We start from the raw sequence: 20,666 nt of genomic DNA, 5'->3' as shown, positions 1-20,666 counted from the left end.
TTTGCAACCCGCATTACAAAATGTACGACTTGATCCACACGAGGGGGGTCGACGTTTTGCCGGAAACATCGCGGTAACGTGACGGAGTCCCATATTCTTGCGAGCATGTTGACAGAAGAGTTGTTCAGCGTCGACATCGAAGTACCACAACATTGGCCTAAACACTGCAGTCATCCGATTCTGACACTCTATCAATAATCGTATGTCCCCTGCTTTCTGCACCACAGACGTACCATTCGAAGCCACAGGGCGTTAAATGTTTGGACAGACGAAGAAACCTAGACGACTTGTGGTCGGTATGAAAGCCAGACAGCTTCTCCTGGCTACCCCATTATTAAAATGGTACTTAAATCCCGGTATGAAAGCCATCAAACGTGTACCAGGTAGTCGAATTTCGAGTACAGAAGTGTTTTCCTCTTTCGTGCGAGAAAAACTAGAAGGCAACAGTGCTTATGGATCAGTCATCATGGACAAACTATTGTTCCGTTCTGTACATCCAATGCGTACAATGACTTTCTTGGAACCGGAAGAAGCGTTCTATGTGACCGAAATGGCCAAAGAAAAGATCAAGATGGACCTACCTATTCAACTATGCTATTTTATCTCACAATACGCCAAACAGAGAATGCGAGCCTTTAATTACGGCTTTCTGGACAAGTACGTGGACAGATCCGATGTTGCTAGAGATGCACACTGACTCCATCTACTTGTGCCTGACTGCCGACTGTATAGACAACGCCATCAAAGCGGAAATGAGAGATTTCGAATGAGAAAGAAAAACGAGAGAATGCAAAATCAGTTCCAAGGGCATATCCAAGCGTCAAGTCAGAGCCCGCTTGACCATTTTTCGTTACATTCTCATGACCCAGGCACTCGGATCGGGCATCAATCGAAGTTTCAAGGTCAAGGACAATACCATCTTTTCTTACGTCCAAGAACGCCAAAGATTCAGTCAGTTACTTTTATTGCAAGCGAAAGGTGGAAAATGACGGAGTCTACATCATTCACCAGTCAGACAAGAAGAGGAAAAAGAAATCACGGACGAGGAATTGGCAGAAATGTTGGCTAATTGCTTCGAAGACTAGCTTCCTTCCGCCCCGCCGTCGGCTCCGGAAATGGCAGCTTCTGTGCTGGAAATGGCGTAATACGCCCCCGGATGTGGTGGTTACCGCGGTGAAAGTTACAGTTCATGACAGTTTTCGGAACCTATAAAAGAGAGACGAACGTCCGCCTCGGGGCATCAATTGTACCATATATCCATTTCCGGGTCGTACCTCAATTTCTGTCACCGCAGCCACGTGCAGTGGCACGACGTAGTGGGTGCATCGACTGTTGCATCTCAAAGACGACATGTTTGCAAAGCCACCGGAGAGTACCGTACTGTTACGGCTGTATCAACCATTATTCGAACAGTTCTCACTTTTCAGCAGGGACTTCCTTCCGAAAAGGACTTGGCATCGCTGTCCGACGATCGCCATTGTAACATGGCCATTTTGGACGATTTTGTTAACCTTGTGACGTCATCACCGGACATGGAAGCTCTCTTCGTGAAAGGTATGCACCATCGGAATCTCAGTGTTCTCTACCTGAAACAAAATCTCTACTGCAAAGGGAACCATCAATCTCATCACCCACATATTGGTACCAATGAAGAATCCGAGGGAAGTTGTCACAGCTACAATGCCTGGCACGTCAGGCCTTCTTAGGCAAGAACCTGTTTCTGATGGAAGCCTTCAGGGACCTCGTGAATTGAGGTGAACGGAACACAGAAGTAATCGAAAGCGAGACCGCGACTCAACATCCAAGCGGCGAGCGGGACGGACTGGCATCCACGGCACCAATCGATCACCATACAGCGACCCAAGCACAGAAGGACGAAGACGTGTTGAAATCCACTGCCGTTAGATTTAAGCCGAAGGCCAGATTATTTTGGACCATCTGAAGAAACACACAGAGCTCGGCTGGGAGAAATAGACATCGGGGGAAAGACCACCCCTCGGTCCAACATCGTTGATCTGATTAAAATGCACTTGAATGACTATAAAGACCCGTTGCCGAAGCCACATTTACTAAATTACAAGAAACGTCCCCCTCAGCATACTCACCGATTCGAAGAGAGGACAGACGGGCGGACTCGCGTTACCACCGCCTCCCGGAACTCCTGTAAGCAAACCGATCAAGTGGATTGAACTTGAACAAACTATGAGAAAAGCAACGACGGATTCAAGTACGTCTTATTGACGATCGATATCATGTTCAAATACATCTGAGCGGTGGCTCTGAAGACCAAATCCGGAAAGGAAATGATCCGGGCATTCGAGCAGAATTTCATGAAGGCAGAAAATCCACCCGTAAGGCGCGACAAATGCAGCGAGTTTGCCAATAAAGAGCCAAACGGTTCTTAAAGATCGAGGCGTTGGCTATTTCTTCACGCATAATCTGGTAAAATTTTATTTTGCCAACAGATCCATCAATACTCTTAAATCTCGCATCACGCATTACATGAGGCACAAACAGACTCATCGTTGAATAGATGTACTTCCCAAAATAACACGGCACTACAACCATACCAACCATAGCAGCATTAAGAGAACCTCCGGTGACTGTCACGAAATTTGACTCCGTCGACCTGTGGAAGATACAATATGAACCAGTCCAAAGTCGTCCCGAAGAAGTTGAGGGACTTGGTGAGGATATCGTTTCTACGTCGTCCTTTCCAACGTCAATACGACGAACGCTTGAGCCGAGAACTATTCGTGATCACGGGCAGCTTTACTAAAGAAGGCTTACCACTTTACAAGTTGAAAGATTACTCAAGAGAAATCATCACGGAAGTGTTTTATCAGAATCAGCTGAACAAGGTGTACGAGAAGTCCATGTTTTTGGCGGAAAAAGTATTACGCACGAGAAAAAGAGCGAGAAATATCCAATCTGGTTAGATGGAAGGGATAGGCACCGAAATACGACTCTTGGATTTCCGAAGACAGCATCTTACCGGGAAAACACTGGGTCGTGTATTGGTTCATTAGTCATCACACGGGCAGGGTATTACCTTCAATGGTTCTCCGTCCGTATGTGACATATCGACTGTTTTTACCCATGTCAACCTTTTATACTGACTGCTTTCGTTCATGGCATCTTATATACTGACTTTTTAATACTGAAGTTTTGATTAACATTGTTCCTTCCTTGCTTGATCGGTTTTGCTGTAGGAAAAAAGGTAGTTCCAAGCTGTCAGTGCTCGTGTCATGAATTGCATCGTCGTGTTATTAAAACCCCTGATAAACTTTGGTTCAACGCAGAATGTAAACGTTTATATGAAATGTATATGTCTGCACTGTTTGAATTTAACAAACGTAAATCTGTATGTAATAAAGAATGTTTGACTTTATCCTTAAAGCGCTATAGATTATATGAATCTAAAACGAAGCGTTCGTATTTCCAAATAGAAGGTAATAAGATGGACACTTTTAAGACGTAATGATCCGAAATCCTTCTACCGTAATTGTTCTACGAGTAAACCTGTAAATTCCAGTGACTTATCATTTGATGATTTTTTCAATAATTTTTAAGGCTTGGCTGATACTCCAGCTGATACATCATTTTTCTCTGAGGAGTTTGTAGATCATAATGAATGTCTTCACCCTGAACTGAACAATGAGTTCAGTACCCATGAGTTATCTGCAGCTAGAAAAAGTCTCTCAATTGTTAAAACTATTTATTTGTTGTGGTACCCATACATAAAAATGAGACAAAGACAAGTATAGAGGTATTATCATCTTTAGTCACGTCCCTCCTCAATAGACGTTTATTGTTATGGAGCGGAAAAGAAAATGTCATTTCTGACGCTCAATTTGGTTTCCGACCAGGCAGTGGTACACGGGATGCAATTTTTGTTCTAAATACCTTAATTACTAAATCTTTACAAAGTAGTGTTAAACGACTGTATTGTTTTTGTCGATTACCAAAAGGCTTTCGACAGCATATCGCATGATAGATTATGGTTCAAACTATGGAAGTCAGGTATTAAAGGTCAACTGTTAATTGTGATTAGATTTATATATGACTGTGTAAAATCTTGTTTAAAAGTAAATAGTCGGACATGGACATGGGGAATCTTTATGTCTGATTTTATTTTCATTTATTAATGATTTGGAGCCCGAACTTATCAACTCAAATTGTCAGAGTTACCGATTACAGTTGCTAAACTTTTTTATAATTTTGTTCGCGTACGACACGGTCTTGTTTTCTGAAGACGTAGTCGATCCGCAGAATATGCTTGATCACTTGTTTTTGTACGCTGAACGTTGGAATAAAATGTAAATGTAGGTAAAACTAAAGTAATAATATTCAGGGGAAAAACGTGTTTTTCCCAATGAGCAATGGACATATAATGGTAGGCCTATTGATATAGTGGACAACTAGCTTGGTCTAGTGTTTAACTGTAATGACCTTTTACCTTAGCATTAGATAACATTGCGGCCAAAGGCAGTAAGGCTTGTTTTTTATTGAATAGAAAATTAAGAAATTTTATATTAAACTGTGAAACAACAAACGTAAAATATCAATTATAAAGTACTGGTTAAAGCTATTTAATACTAATGATTGCATTTTGAGATCTTGTTACGAGGAGCTTGTCGAATTAAATTCTAATAAACCTAATTGTAAATCTAATTTTGTTGACCAAGTGAAACAGGAATTATGTAGAACAGGGTTTTATATTGTTTGGTTAAATCCCTTCATATTTAGTGAGAAACAGTTTGGTGTTCTTATACACCCAACGCGTGAAAGATTATTTTAATTAATAGGTGAGAAACATTCTAGAAAATTCTTCCAAATGTCGTTTGTATAGATACATTGTTGATCATATTATGATATGAAATTTTACCTCACTAAATCTCTCACTTATAAGTATAACAATATCCTCAGTAAGTATCGGTTACCGTCCCATGCATTAAGTATAGGGCAGATATAACGGTATTTCCAGAACCCAAAGGCATTGTTCTCTTTGTAATAGTGATGACATGACGGTGGAACTCATTTCATATTATTATGTCCAGTTTATTCAGAGCTCAGAATCAAATATATTTAACCCTATTACTTCCGTCGTCCGTCTGTCTTCAAGTAAATACAACTATTGTCCTACAAAAGAGTTTAAGAAATTTTAGTAAATATTTGATTCATGCTTCTTCTTAAAGAAATCTCTTTTGTACAATTAACCAAATGGCATATTTGCTAGCTTAATGCTACTGACAATCACTGTATATTTTCATTGGCTCATATATGTTGCTGAAGTTGTAGTGTCCTCCGCCATCTTGCTATAATGAAATCTAATATTATATATGCTCATTTTCTTACATGCTATTTGCATTTGGAATAAAGGAATTGAATTGTTTAAGGGAACAAAGAAAAAAAGGTCTTTGAATAAAAGGCGTATGCATGTAAAAAATGGTTAATTCGTGGATGTCACATAAAACGAAAATAATTTCATGACGCTAAGAAAAGGTACACTATTTTAAAAAGTATTGAGAACCGTTAACACTTAACAGGAAAGGTAGATAGTACAGAAAATTGATCAGCGCAAATTTTATGAAGAAACTGAAAGAGAAATAAGGAAAATTTCTACATTTAAATCAAAATTGTTTTAGAATACCGTGGACAGAATCGATAAATCAATTAAAATACAAAGATGAATTCCAAATCGATGAACTGTATGAATATTTTATAAATCGAATCTTCAAGATGGTGAGGACAAAGTCTTTGAAATATCGACTATGAACGCAACTATCTATGATATTATACTTAATGGTCCTATCAATCCCGAATCAGTTTTAAACTCGATTTGAAAACTGGATGATGATAAAGCATGCGGTAAAGCCGATGTATATAATGAGTATATAAAACGTACAGGTGATATTATACTACCTATACGTTAAACTCTTACATTATACTAGATGCTGGAGTTCTGGGATAATTAAACCCATATACAAAAACAAAGGTGATCCTAAAGACAATCACAGAGCTATAACAATTGTTGCATGAATAAAGTTTTACATCGATTTTGAATACCAGATTATACCAACTATCCGACGAAATCAACCTTATAAAACTGAGGCGGGTTTCAGGAAAAGTCATTCGACAATGGAAAATATTTTTATTTTACATATACTGATATCATTATATTTGTCTTTGGGTAAAAAACTATATTGCGCCTTCATTGACTTCAGAAAGGCGTTTGACTCGGCGTGGCGTGTTGAGGTTTATTTCAAAAGATCCTTAAAAGCATTATGGTAAAATATTCAAGGTTTTATATGGTATGTATCATGTGTGTACTGTATTGGAGATGAATACCATTATTTGTCTGTCTGTAATAGTGTTAACGTAGTACAATTAAGACGTTAATTTATTCCATCGTATTTTCATTCGAGGCCAAATTATCATAAAATGAAAAGCATGTTTACATGTTTTGATAAAAGGCTATTTGTAAATGTAAGTCAATTTGTACAAAATATTTCTAACATGTTATGATATCGTTGGTATTATTTGATATGTTGTGAATTAGTGACACTACTATAATTATCTATATATGTATATTTAATGTATAGTACTTAGTGACATCAGTGTATTCAATAACAATAAGTCTACAATATCATGATAGTAATGATGTAACTTTTTAAGTCCTATATACTTTTGATTGTCATGCTCATTAAACTTAAAATTGATGTAAATATTGTGTTGACTTCTCGCTACATACTTTGTGTGTCTGAGACAAATAAAGAAATCTTGTCTTCCTTCGTTCTGATTGAAAACGCTATCGTTCTTACACATGTCCTGTGTAAATTATGTACCAAAATAAATTATAAAATATGGCTGCCTCGTCCCCTTTCTTCTTGTGATGTATATGACATGGCCACAACATAGTACACTTATATAATACACGTCTAGAATCACATAGATTTACACGTGGCTGTCAGTTGTTTACCTGTATTACAGTACTGAATGAACTTTCGGCTAAAGGTTAAGAGAGATATATCAAAATGATTAGTGATTTTTATAGCAAACAGTATAACCAAACTCACTATTTCACTTTTCTAATGCTTACTGACAAATACTGTGTTACATAGATAAATTGCTATTTCAGCTTATGGTTTTACTTTCATTACGCATTCCCCGATATATCTAACTACCATTGTGTGTTATTTTCAGTAAATACATAGTGCGTAGCTCTTTTGATTTGAAATTTTTACCATGCTTGGATATTTCTTTTGTGTTTTGTTTATAATTTGTTACACATGCTTACTCGTAAAGTAGCTCTACACAGCTAATGTTTTTTTTTTATCTTTACATAAACGACTGTCTTATATCTGATGCTCCCTGTGCGTACCATCTTATAGTTGGTGTTCCCTGTGCGTGCTATCTTATATTTGGTGTTCCCTGTGCGTACTACCTTATATTTGGTGTTCCCTGTGCGTACTATCTTATATTTGGTGTTCCTTGTGCGTACTACCTTATATTTGGTGTTCCCTGTGCGTACTATCTTATATTTGGTGTTCCCTGTGCGTACTACCTTATATTTGGTGTTCCCTGTGCGTACTATCTTATATTTGGTGTTCCCTGTGCGTACTACCTTATATTTGGTGTTCCCTGTGCGTACTACCTTATATTTGGTATTCCCTGTGCGTACTATCTTATATTTGGTGTTCCCTGTGCGTACTACCTTATATTTGGTATTCCCTGTGCGTACTACCTTATATTTGGTATTCCCTGTGCGTACTATCTTATATTTGGTGTTCCTTGTGCGTACTATCTTATAGTTGGTGTTCCCTGTGCGTACTACCTTATATCTGGTGTTCCCTGTGCGTACTACCTTATATCTGGTGCTCCCTGTACCTACTACTCCATTCCGTGCAGGAAATACAGATCGACAGTCACAAAAGAAAAACAAAAAAACAAAAAAGAAACAAAGAGCAGGATTCGTATGCATAAAAATTCTTAAGTGGTTAAGAATATGCTTAAGTTGAAAAACTCTGCTTAGCAGATTGGAGTTTGTGCTTAGCATCTCGCTTATCTTTGTGAGTGGGTCGCATAAAATTTCTTATCTCTTAAGAATATTCTTATCTTTAAACAACCTCTGAGCCAGTCTTAAATTCCTAACCAAGTTACTTAACTCCAACAAAATGGTCGCCGCTAATAGACAGCATAATGCACTTCAAGGGCGTTAAGACGAGAAAGACATTTTAGAGACAGGTTTGACCCACTTCAAAACTTCGATGCATTTGAACTTATCAGAGATTTAGATTTGACAGTGAGGGAATTCTTTTTATTACTGATATTGTTAAAGACTATATCGCGCCTGCGACGGGAAGAAACCACAGCTTACCTCCACATTTGCAGGTAATGATTGCATTAAGATATTATGCTACTGGGGAAATGCAACTTTGTAGCGGTGATAATTTTAACGTTTATATTTTCACATGTTATGTAAAAGTGTATTTGGTACATTTGAGCCCACTAACTACTGCTAGCTTAAATGTCGTCTGCAGAGCGATGTGCAGAATGAATGGATTTTCGGGACTTATCGGAATTCAACCATCATGTATACACATAACCTACCTGTCATCGTTGTCTGCCTTTTGTGGTCGGACAGCTTTGATTTTCCTTTCATATGGAGATTATGCAATTTTTTTTCAACTTCCTCAGTCGATCGACATATGGTGGAAGACGCACTGATAGCATTAACTATCTTTTTCCAAGTCTCTCGTTTCCTCTGATTGTTATCCCAGCCACAAACTTAGATCTCAGCACAGCTTTGTTTTCCTCCACGAGTTTTGTGAGATGGAGACATTCGTCGGCAGTCCAGTTCGGTTTTCGTTTCTTGCAGGGCGTCTCTCCCGTTTCTTAGACCATTTTGACTGCATACAATTTCAATGCGATTGAAGAAAGCAGACGACCGGCCACGCGTTTTTATTCACGTGCCTTTGTTTCTAAACAAAAACATTAGCAACTAGTATTTAAGAAGGTTGCAATCTGCTTTACTAGAAACAACTAAGCATGATGTTTAGAATTTTTATGCAACGTAAAAATAAGTAACATGCTTAGTAAAGTAGGTTGAAAGTGTATTTAAGTAAACATTTAAGAAAAATACTTAGAATTTTTATGCATACGAACCCTGGACTTTATCTTCATGGGAAGTGTACACATTTCACAGTAATACATACACATATGCTATACAATATCATCAACCTCCACACGTAGGACAACAAATATATACGTATTATACATGTACGATTGTTATCCTAGGACAAAGAGACACAGCTACAGTGTAGCCCTGTATTAACGACAACGTATCTGTTGTACAAATGTAACCAATACACGGGGATATAGTCATACAAAAGGGTAGTAAACTCTGTGTTGTAGTCTTACATTACTCCTTCAGATTTAGTACAATGGGTAAAATTGTCAAAAGAATAATTCAACAAGATTTTGATGTAGTTATTGGCTGTTTGTATGTTCCCCTGAAAATTCTTAATATTCATCTAAAGATTGTTTTGATGAAATAGATAAAGAGATAAATTAAATTTCAGAAAAAATATATTAAATTTGCACTCGTTGATGACTTAAATGTGTAAACAAAAACTCATGATGATTATGTACAACCTAATAATACACTAACTGAAGCTTTAGATATTAATAAAAATGATGATATAAATAGGTATTTTAATGATTTACAAACAGTGATTCATTAACATATACCGTTTGAGCGAGTTAGCCAGTGTAGGGCAAGACCAAATAACCTTGGAAACAGTTGGATTCTTGTAAGAGAAACTATATATGTATAGGTATATATATCGAATGGACGTACAGGAAAAAATAAAACAACCGGGAAAACAACATGTGTTATTGACTATCGTCAGATTTGTTTGAAATTGTAACTGACTTTGAAATTATTGATTTTGAATCTTTTTTTTTTCAGATGTTCATTACAGACTTGCATTTTGTATGACTAGAACAGAAATATGCACGAAATTTAGATAGTAGAAACCACGATTTACACAGAAATGACTATGTAAAGTGGAACAGTGATAAAAAAGCAAACTGTGTAAATTTTATTGAAGAAGATGAAAATGATATGTTCACAGAAATATGTGAAAAATTGACATTATCCATCAGAAACCATGTGAAGTAATCAATAATCATGAAATTAATGATGTTGTAAATTCAATAAGTTATATGTTCAAACACTGTGCAAAAACAGTTTTGGGGAAAAGAAGAGTTTTAATAATTCACATAAAAGGAAAACCACCAATAAACCCAAAGAGACTAGATTTTCATAAAGCAAACGTCTGTATCATATTGATAAAAGTCTCTCTAACAAAAGGAATTCAGGTTTAGAGAATAGAAAAACCTTGAATAAGTCATACGAAATACACCAAGATAAAATGGAAACAGAATTAAGAAATTCTTCAAAATATGACCCGAAAAACATTTTGGCACATTCTAAACGAAGTTGATGGCGCTTGTAAGCGACAGAAATTGGATAAAAATATCAACGACTTGTACAGCTATTTAAGATATTTACGCAAGGGCGATAACTCTGATGAGACAACATTTGAAGATATAGTTGTAGACAGAGATGGTAGACTTGATAATATTTTAAACGGATACATTACCGAGTCAGAAATTATTAAGTCTATCGGGTTGTTTTTTTTCAAAAGAAATAACAAGGCTTCTAGTATGGATGGAATTTTAAATGAGTACTTTAAATCACCTGTTGATTTATTCACACTATTGTATCTTAGATAGTTTAATATCACATTCAACGCTGGTTGTATCCATGATTCTTGGAAGATATGAGTTTTCAAGCCAATTTATAAATGTAAATGCGATCCAGATAATTTATATCATTACAGAGCAATAAGTCTCGTGACATGTTTAGGTAAAGACACCAGATTAAACAATATATGTGATGAAATTAATCTTATAATTTGTTCTAAGGCTGGGTTTAGAAGGAATTATTCCACCAATGATAATATCTTCATTCTACCTGCATTAACTTCTATATATTTTTCGCTTCGAAAGAAATTGTATTTCACATCTATAGATTTTAGAAAGGCATTTGACTAAGTTTGGAGAGTTTGTCTACGGAGAAAAGTACAAAAAAGTAATGTAACGGGAAAGATTTTCAGAGCAATATTTAATTTATATGATAATACTAAATCTTGTGTCAAAAATGAAAATGAAATATGTATCACCATATATTTTCAATTTTCCTTAATGATATAGAAGATTTCTTGAAAGAAAACAATACAAACTGTCTTTAAACGTTTGAAAATTTTGGTAAAGATGTCGGAATACACTTGAAATTATTTGTATTACAATCTGCTTTTGATGCATTTGAAGAATATTGTAAAACTGGAAACTTTATGTTAATACCAATAAAACAAAAATTGTTATTCTTGCTAAAAGAAAATCATGGAAAGCCATTTCATTTTACTATTTTCAATGAACTGATAGAAATTCTTGAAACATTTTCTTATCTTTGAGTTTTAGAAAGTTATAACGGAAATTATTTTAAAGCTTGAACACGATTAATGGAACAGTCTAAAAATCCATGTTTGCATTTTATAAGAAAATCAGAAATAATCCATTACCTGTTGACCTTCAATTAAAAATATTGATTCACTAGTAGTACCTATACATCTGTATGCAGTAGAGGCATGGGGCTTTGAAAACTTGAGCTCTTTAGAGAAAGTCCATGTGCAATTTTGTTTAACGAATTTTAGGTGTTAGAAGAAGCACACCAAATTTTATGATCTATGGAGAGTTTGGCAGATTTCCTTTGTCTATTGAAGTTATGTACAATGTACAATGATGGTTAAATAACGCACGCAAAATATCGATAGACATTTTCGAAACTAAAACCAAAGGAAAAACAGATTATTGTTAAATTTAGAACGTCAAATACAAATCTACCCGTGGAAACTGGTGGATGGATCGGAATACCCGAGGAAAACATAACTTGTAATCTATGTTGTAGCAATAATATTGATGATGAATTTCATCATTTGTTTGAATGTGAACATGAATCGGGCAAAAGAATTAGAGAAATATTTATTCCAAATTATTATTGTGTGAACCCTTAGTAAAATGCATGTATTATTCTCAATTTGTAACGTCAAAGTTTTATCTAATAAAAAGCAAATTTCTTGGGGAAAAAATAACATCTAGATGCAAGTATTTAATTGTTTCGTGATACTTTGTATATTTTAGGCCAGGGAAGGTTTCTGCAAAGTTTCATTGAAATCAGTTCAGGGGTTATTAACGGACTCACTACGTACGACACACGACGGCAGACAAAGGCGATCGTGATTGGTCGCCATAAGACTTTGGTGACCTAAATCCATATCTATTTATGTTAAAGTCCCTTGTTAATGGCCTGTAACTCGACCATAACGTAATTGTTGATGCTAATCGTCGTTAAAATATTAGTTTTCTTATAGCAATGTTTTTTAAATCGTATTTTAAATTTTTCTAGATATTTTTCTTGTGCAAAAGAGAAAAAATATGTCAGAACATGCCCAGGTTTCTTGCGATAAAATCTTCGGAGTGACTCAGTAAAATTTGTCGATAATCAGAGGAAACTCGAGCTCTCAGTAGTAAACACGAAATTTGAACACTGTCTGCTCAGTCAGTAGTGTTAGACGTAGTACATGACTTGTAAAATTTTAATAAATACCTAGTAGGATTCAGGTTTGAACAAGATGTCTGTTGAAGCATTGCTTGATATTGAGCTATCGACTAAATATTTCAGAAAAATTGCGTTAACTGCATAGCACATGCCTAATTTGCATACACCTCAGACAAACATTTACGAGATACTTCGGTACTTTCTGACGAGGTCATTGATGCGAAGGAAGTATGTCATATAAGTGTGAATGTCATTCAAATTAGGGATACTATATTGTTATATCAAAGTGTATGAAAACTTTTAGTAAGTTGTAACAGTCAACAGTTAGTTGTTTATCACGGCGACATCACGTGCATGCAGGTAACATACAGAGACGGCAATGGCGGAGCCGGTACCAAACAATATTGTCATCATGACTAGGGAGATGCATACGGGCGGAGAACCATTGAGGGTGATCGAGTCTGGTTTTCCCTCCCCTCGGGGGGACACTTTACTTGAAAAAATGCGTTACGCACGGGAACATCTCGACAATTATAGGAAGTTGTTGATGAGAGAACCTCGCGGCCATCTTGACATGTTTGGTGCGTTATTGGTTGAGCCGGATAATAAAGACGCAGACATTGCTGCCATGTTTATGCATAATGCAGGCTACAGTACCATGTGTGGTCACGCGATTATCTCCCTTGGACGGTACGCCGTAGATTCGGGACTAATCCAGAAACTCTCCAGTCCGGAAACACGAGTGGCGATCCAATGTCCATGTGGACTAGTGGAGACATTCGTTGAATACAGTGACGGAAAGACTGGAAATGTCCGATTTAACAGTGTTCCGGCTTTCGTCTTCGCAACAGGTAAATGTCATTATATTAATTTTCTGACAAAATGGAGTGTAGAAACATTATAAAGTCTACTGATATACTCACCAATGTGAACAATTCAATATCGTAATGAGATACAGTAAACAAGTGGACATTGGTTTTAACCACGATTTAATTCTTTGTTCAAGATCGCCAAGATCTACCATTCTTTTTCCCCGGATAGGTACTCGTATATCTACGCTTATTACAGGTGTGATAAATAGAATCTTTCTCTATCTTATAGACAGTAGGATGACCTGACTCATTATAGTTAATAGTTCGAATGTGAATGCATTCCAGATACTAAATACCAATGTCCTCTTACCTCGTGAAATGTATTAATTTTTGTTCACGTTGTCATCAATCTGGGCCAGAACCATAGTGCTTTCACATTGTCATTTTCACACAGATATAAGGGTCGAAGTCCCGGAGTATGGTCACGTGGTAGCAGATATTGCATACGGAGGATCATTCTTCGCTTTTGTATCTGATAATCAGTACAACTTCCGGTTATCAGAGACTGCCCCGGAAGTCGTAAGATCGGCTGCAGCAGCCACGTCAGGTAATTGATATGATAAACGTAGGATAAAGCTATACTGGGTCCAAGTTACCGCGAATATTCCTCCTTTTCTCATTCATTTTGTTCAAATATCAGATAATCAAAATCTTTGAAAATCGACATGAACATTTATTAGTACAAGAAAAATTCCAAAACTAATTTCAATACAAAATTCACGAAATATCGGTAGATATTGAAACCACTAATTCATACGAGTTGGCGACATCCACAGGACCAGTGACCGTGATAACAAAACTTTAAAAAAAAAAGAAAAAAAAAAGAAAGAAAAAGAAAAAAATGCGTCATCAAGTCAGTTTTCTCTAGCTATAATGTAATGTGGTATAAGCTTAAAGTTATCGATAATATATATATTTATATTTTTCATTTATTTAATATTAACTAAGAATATTCGATGCTTTCGCAAGGAGATGGTTTCGGTGAGATTCGAAAACTTCTCTTACTTGGGCTAGAAAAAAAAAATTTTTCAGTTACTCGTCTGTCGGGCAAGTGAAACTTGAAATTCACTTGCCCGAATCCAATATTCATTCACCAAAAGAAAAAAGGCAACAAAACATAATTCAACAAACACAACAAATTTTATTATCAATTTCTATATCAGTTGTTTGAACTCAAACTTGCTTTCATTGTTTTACTCATATTTAATTCACTGTTAACGCGAGCGAGAACGTCGACTTTTTGACAGTAACTACGTACACAAAACAAACCTTGTTTACAACATTTGTGGTGAGGTAGCCCGAGTCTTGACGCGTGGTGTAAACAAGGATACTACATCGATGTATTTGATCGACTATCAGTGGATTTAAATTAGTTTTAAAAGTGTTTAAGTTGATAGACGTCATTTATTATGGAATAACTCGCCGTACAAGTAGCTGAAACAAATCACTCGCCCGCAAATAGCTTTGACTCGTCTAGACGAGCGGACTTTTCTAACACTGCTTACGTATTACTAAAACACGTGACAGACTTGATAACCGCAATGGGCGGAACGGACCAATATTTCTAATTTTAGTATAGTATTAGAAATGCTGATACATACATTCAATTAAAAAAGGAAAAGAAAAAGTATTTTTAAAAAGCAAAAACAACCAATATTTAAGATTTTGAAGATAGGTTATCATAGACTTGCATCTCACTCCATGTTTAAAATTTGCTGGAAAATATGTCATACAATACAGTCCTCAAGCACATAATTTAGCTAGTGATCTCCATTCTACCATAAATAATTGTGATGTTTTAACAGATATTTCTGCATGTATGCCTTTAAATATTGGAAGAACACTAGACCGACACCAAACTTTAAACATTTTGACTGACAGATGTCTAGCATAGGACGAAACCCAACTTGTGCAGTCCTGAATAACAGGCTTGGTTAAAGTTTGAATATTTGAACATCATATACACTGGAAAAAACTCTACCATCCAATTCCATATATTTTGAATGGCCCCCACATATCACAGTTGCTACATTTGACCCAGAGACTGTAACAATGACCATTAAATGGATTGCTGAGTCCACACAATCTCTTTCTTTTTTACATTCTCGTCTCGTCATCTTTCAGAATTTCTTTGTGAGTTTTGTTCAGGCACTCTTGTTCTTGTCGTCTAGTGTATCCATCTTTTCTTCACGTAACTATTTGGTAATGTTCTCTAAAGATCATTTATATTTATAGGTATGTTGGATTATGAAAAGAAATGTCGCGCTGACATTCCTCAGAATGTTTACCTAAACGCTTTGAATTGTTCGATGGCATAAGATATTTTTTATTTAGAATGAAACCTTTTGAATACTTCTACAAATCATAAAACTGAAGCAATGTAATGGAATTTGTAATAAGATCACCCTATGATGGAGGTCTAACAACTACAGCAGTTACCATATGATTTATGGAGTTGATCAGCTGGAGTAGGAGAGTGAAGATTTTCCCCCAATTTTCTCAATTCAAACAGGTCATATTCTTTTCCTATTTAGGTAGGTCCTTTGTGATGCAAATTTCAGGTATCAAAAACGTTGCATCAAACATATTTTGTGTTGCATATAAGTAAAAATTTTGGTTGATTACTCACGTATGTATTTGAAATGAAATGATGACAAAAACATCAAGAATTCTTGTGGATAGTACCAAATTGTACCAGATTTTTAGGAATGTTACAATTGGAACAGAAATGTTATAACAAAATTAAACTTCATTTGATTATTTATGTTACGATGGTAACGTAAGATCTCTGGTCGATTTCCCAGTGAGCAACTAGAAAAATAATGACCTGACAGAAACACATTCAGTGTTCTGATGTGGAATAATATTTGGTTGATAGTAAAATAAAACGCAATTTAGCTACAACTATGATGATGTAGATGATAATCGTGACCTATTTAGAAGACTCAATCCTTACTACAAGGTCTGTATGATGTTTCTTCCAGAGGCATTGAAGAAGGAACTGAAGCTGTTTCATCCAAACAGTGATGACCTCGCCTTCCTGTTCGGTACTATCATAACGGACGGACAGGACGATCGGACGGACATTCCGTCCTCACACATATGTGTGTTCGCTGAGAAACAGGTACGCATGTCATCTCCGTTTAGACAGTCAGCTCGCCATTAAGGACAGAGGGTGATTAAGTGTTCAGCTTACTGTCGTCTTGAGAAGGGTTTAAAGTATTTCCTATTAAATATATCATACAGATTCATTACACAACCCTATTCAGCTCTGCAATCCGCAACAAAGTAGTGGTGTGGTGGGCTACAGTTAAGTCTGGGCTATACATGTTTCACAAGACGCCGTCACACCTTGGGGGTCGTGAAGTAGCCAATTATAATCACGGGGATATAAATTATGGTAATTTTTTACATGTTTTAAGAAATACAGAACATTAAAACACAAATATGAATTCCGCGTAATTCTTTTAAATCTCTAAACATGACATGCATTTACAGTTTGACAGATCCCCATGTGGTTCAGGGACGACTGCCAGGATGGCACTTCTACACCACAAAGGTCACGTCAAACTAGGCCAGTCTAGGACCTTCAGGAGCCATACCAAATCCGAGTTCCAGGCTAAGGTAGTACAGGAAGTGACGTGTGGTGAACATAAAGCGGTAGTAGTAGAAGTTTCCGGAAAAGGATACTACTGTGGCTCTTCGGAATTTTCCCTGGAGACGGATGACGTCATTGGAAGGGGGTTTCTATTATGATTCAACTCAACTTTATGAACATAAGCATAATTACATGTGTAATTTGTCGGCTAACATGATCAACAAAGAAATCACGAAGTAATGGTTACAAATGTAGACAGAATTTTGTTAAATAATACTCAATTAAACTGGTTGTTGGCCTGTCTACCTTAGTTCGAATGACTATTTAATAGGGAACATCTAAAAAAAGGCCATTAAGGCCACCAACTGTTAAAATACACAGCGATCACATTAGTGCATAGTACACTGGTTAGACGTGATGGGGATTCATAATGAAGGTATGATACAATGGTTGAACAAACATAGACGTAGATGTGTGAAAACATTAATTGTAGTCGTTTCTGATTTTTTAAATGTACATCGTATTTTGCATTTATTCTTGATTCTCATATCAAATTTGAAGATATTCTGTATAGTCCAACTTGCTTAAAAGAACATTAAATCATATTAGCATGCTAGTACAGAAAATGGACTACGAAAAAGAATTGACTTGTTGACTGCAATTTATAAATGTAAGTTATCAATCGTAATGAGAAATAAAGTGTACAAGTTCAATAAATTCGAGATTTTCTCTGTTATATGTATTTGAAATGAATAGAAGCTTGGCCACTGTAGAGGGAAAAGTCTGTTTAGAAATGCTGTGGTTAATCAATTTCTAATCATTGTCTTTTTTCAATTGTGTAATGGGTTACTTTAAGATATAGTTAACGGTAGATGTTGAAGATCCCTTCCGATCCAAATCCTTGATCGAGAATTTTCATTTGTTGATTTTCAATTTTAATTGTTCCAAATTCTGGATCTTTTCGCAGTTTTATTTGTTTAACCAAATGCTGGAGTGTCTTTATCAAACGCCCCTGACCAAATCAGAGGATTTCTTCGTACATTGACTGTAGTAATGTGTGAAATCATATAGGCCATAGAGTCAGACGATGAGAAATTAGCCCATGAAAGAGACGGCTATAGTTCACACCTGTCCAATAAACCACAGGGGTCCTTAGTTTTCGTCCTTTGAAATAACTGATCATATGCACTCTAACAATAAATTGAAACACACTGATTTAGAATAACCATTGTAGGTGGTTATTTTGTGTTTGTGATTTTGAACATGGATATTCATATTATCACGGATTCAAATTTGACATGAGTCCGACATGTTAAGTGTGGAACCACTATATAGGTTACAGCACAAACATATACAGCGATGGCTGTACGGATCTCCGAGTAAAACGGTACTTACTGTATTGGATAATATCACTCATCAATGACTGGCCCCATTCTACCTAAAAGTCATCGTGCCTACGACTCGATAAACACTAAGGGGACGTAGCCCATGGTATCCCGTAAAAATAGTTGTATATGTAAATAAAAATAAACACACATACAACATGGTATGATCTTATCAGGCGAAATAGAAGTTTCCGAGTTATCTTTCTTTAAACGTATTTATGTCGTTAAAGCGTAATGGGTACCTGTCTTCCTTACCTCCATTTACACAAGAATCCCACAAAACATAACAAAAACCATTGATCCTTATCCGCTTTTATACAGTGACGTAACAAAGGTATTGCAACAAACATGGCCGACGTCATTCACAATTGCAAAACGAAGTTGAAATTTAAAACAATATTTTTCATATTAAAAATGTACAATACTTACCAAACTTTTAATATTTTGTTATATAACCTTTCTGGGTGATAACACTGCGAATCCAATGGGAATTGATACATATGAACTTCTTATGTAGACCTGAGGTAGACGTCGCCAGATATCTTTCACTGCTGTGATAAGTTGATCCCTGTTTGTAATGTCATCTGTAACAAAACAGTGCATAAAAGAGCACGTATTTTAATTATATATATGTGTAGATATTTAACCTTATACATTAGGTAGACGAATGGTGGAAATTTGTGTATCTAGGTTAATCAAGTTATAATTACACTTCGTGTGTCCAGCGATGTTTATTTCCCGAGTATGTTCACCTCCAAAGCCACGTCCGGTTATTTGTATGTTGATTTCCTTGATTAAGAAATTTAATGTCCAGCAATTAAATGACACTCTTCAGGTCTTTATGTCGATAAGTTAATCACATAGGCCTACAAATCGTGTGTCCAGCGCTGTGTAGTCGAGTTTAATGTCCGGCAAAAGTATGTTTATTTTCCCGTTGAGAAATTGAATGTCCGGAAAGAATTTTGGACACTGTCCATGTGGTGCTGACCCTCGGCCAATGGTCAGGGGGATAAATAGAAATGGCTGTCTAAATACAGTCAGTAAGAAAGGGATAAGCAGGAAGGTGAGCAGTTAGCGGCCACGACTCTCAGACACCGGGTAGCTTTTGGTTTGAGGAAGGGGGGGGGGGGGGAGGGGGGAGGGGGGAGCTCGGGACTCTTGTTGTGTAAGTCTAAAGATCTGTGTGTAGCTGTATACTCAATAAAAGGATCATCACCTTACGTCAGAACCTGGGTCTTGTGTTTTTATAATTAACCTGTGTGCAGTGTAACACATCCAATTTTTTTTATTAAGTTTAATTTTTATACATCTCCACACACTTTCAATAATGTTTATATCTGGGGATTGTGCAGGACAGTCCTAATTGGTATACGATTTGCGGTCTTCCAGGTATTGGTCACTCTAGAACGATGAGGGGTCTCATTATCATCCTGATAAATCCAATCACCATTGCCAAATTCCTTTGCAACAACAGGCCCCAAGTTTTCGTCCAGTAAATCTATATACTTTGGTGAATCTATATTTTCATCAACCTCAACTAAAGTACCAACACAATTATATGAAATACATCCCCAAAACATTACACTCATCCGATGGGGCGCTTTCAAGATATGTAAACATTCCGGGTTCCATACATGTAAAATATTTTTCTTGCCAATAACAAATTGTGTTTCGTCCGTAAACAGAACTTTTTGCCACTTGTGCTCAGTCCACGCTAGTTTCCCTATACACCATTCTATGAACAGTTCTTGTACAGACAGGTCGAGGAATCCAACTATTTAAAGTAATATCTGAAAACCCGTCTCTCCTTTTTCTAACATGCCGATATAATCTGCGACAACCACGGTCACTCAAAAGTTTTGGTCCACCAATTCGATGGCGATTTTCTACATCTCCGGTTGTTTCAATTTTCTTTAAAATTCGTCCGACAGTGGATCGATGAATTCCGAATAAGTTTGCTATTTCAGAATCTTTATATCCCTTGGCATGTAAATCCAGCAACATTTCTTTTTTGTCCGGTGTCAATTCATTGGCACTTCGAGCCATCTTCTGCTTATTCCTCGTCCAACGTAAGCACAACATGACGTCACAAAATGCCGGTGTCGAGTAAAAATATACCCCCT

At 36.4% G+C, this 20,666-nt stretch overlaps 1 protein-coding gene and 1 pseudogene across 1 annotated transcript; both read left to right on the top strand.

The window, feature by feature from the left end:
• Window positions 1-256: 256 nt before the first annotated feature.
• Window positions 257-10,657, top strand: LOC132551929 (uncharacterized; annotated as a pseudogene).
• A 2,410-nt stretch (window positions 10,658-13,067) lies between these two features.
• On the top strand, window positions 13,068-17,316 carry LOC132551879 (trans-L-3-hydroxyproline dehydratase-like). Its single transcript, XM_060216023.1, has 4 exons — window positions 13,068-13,539; window positions 13,955-14,107; window positions 16,545-16,684; window positions 17,059-17,316. Exons 1-4 carry the CDS (start codon window positions 13,068-13,070, stop codon window positions 17,314-17,316), a joined length of 1,023 nt encoding a protein of 340 aa, XP_060072006.1.
• Window positions 17,317-20,666: the final 3,350 nt, after the last annotated feature.

Source organism: Ylistrum balloti, unplaced genomic scaffold, assembly GCF_031769215.1.
Source record: "Ylistrum balloti isolate Yb309-2 unplaced genomic scaffold, AGI_CSIRO_Ybal_v1 Utg370226, whole genome shotgun sequence".
NCBI lineage: Eukaryota > Metazoa > Mollusca > Bivalvia > Pectinida > Pectinidae > Ylistrum > Ylistrum balloti.
Note: the sequence above shows the minus strand (reverse complement) of the source record. Positions and strands in the feature narration are given on the sequence as shown.

Coding starts and splice junctions, on each gene's coding strand:
- LOC132551879 (XM_060216023.1), top strand. CDS start 13,068: ATGGCGGAGCCGGTACCAAACAATATTGTCATCATGACTAGGGAGATG. Junction 13,540..13,954: donor GGCTTTCGTCTTCGCAACAG/GTAAATGTCATT, acceptor ATTTTCACACAG/ATATAAGGGTCGAAGTCCCG. Junction 14,108..16,544: donor GGCTGCAGCAGCCACGTCAG/GTAATTGATATG, acceptor TGTTTCTTCCAG/AGGCATTGAAGAAGGAACTG.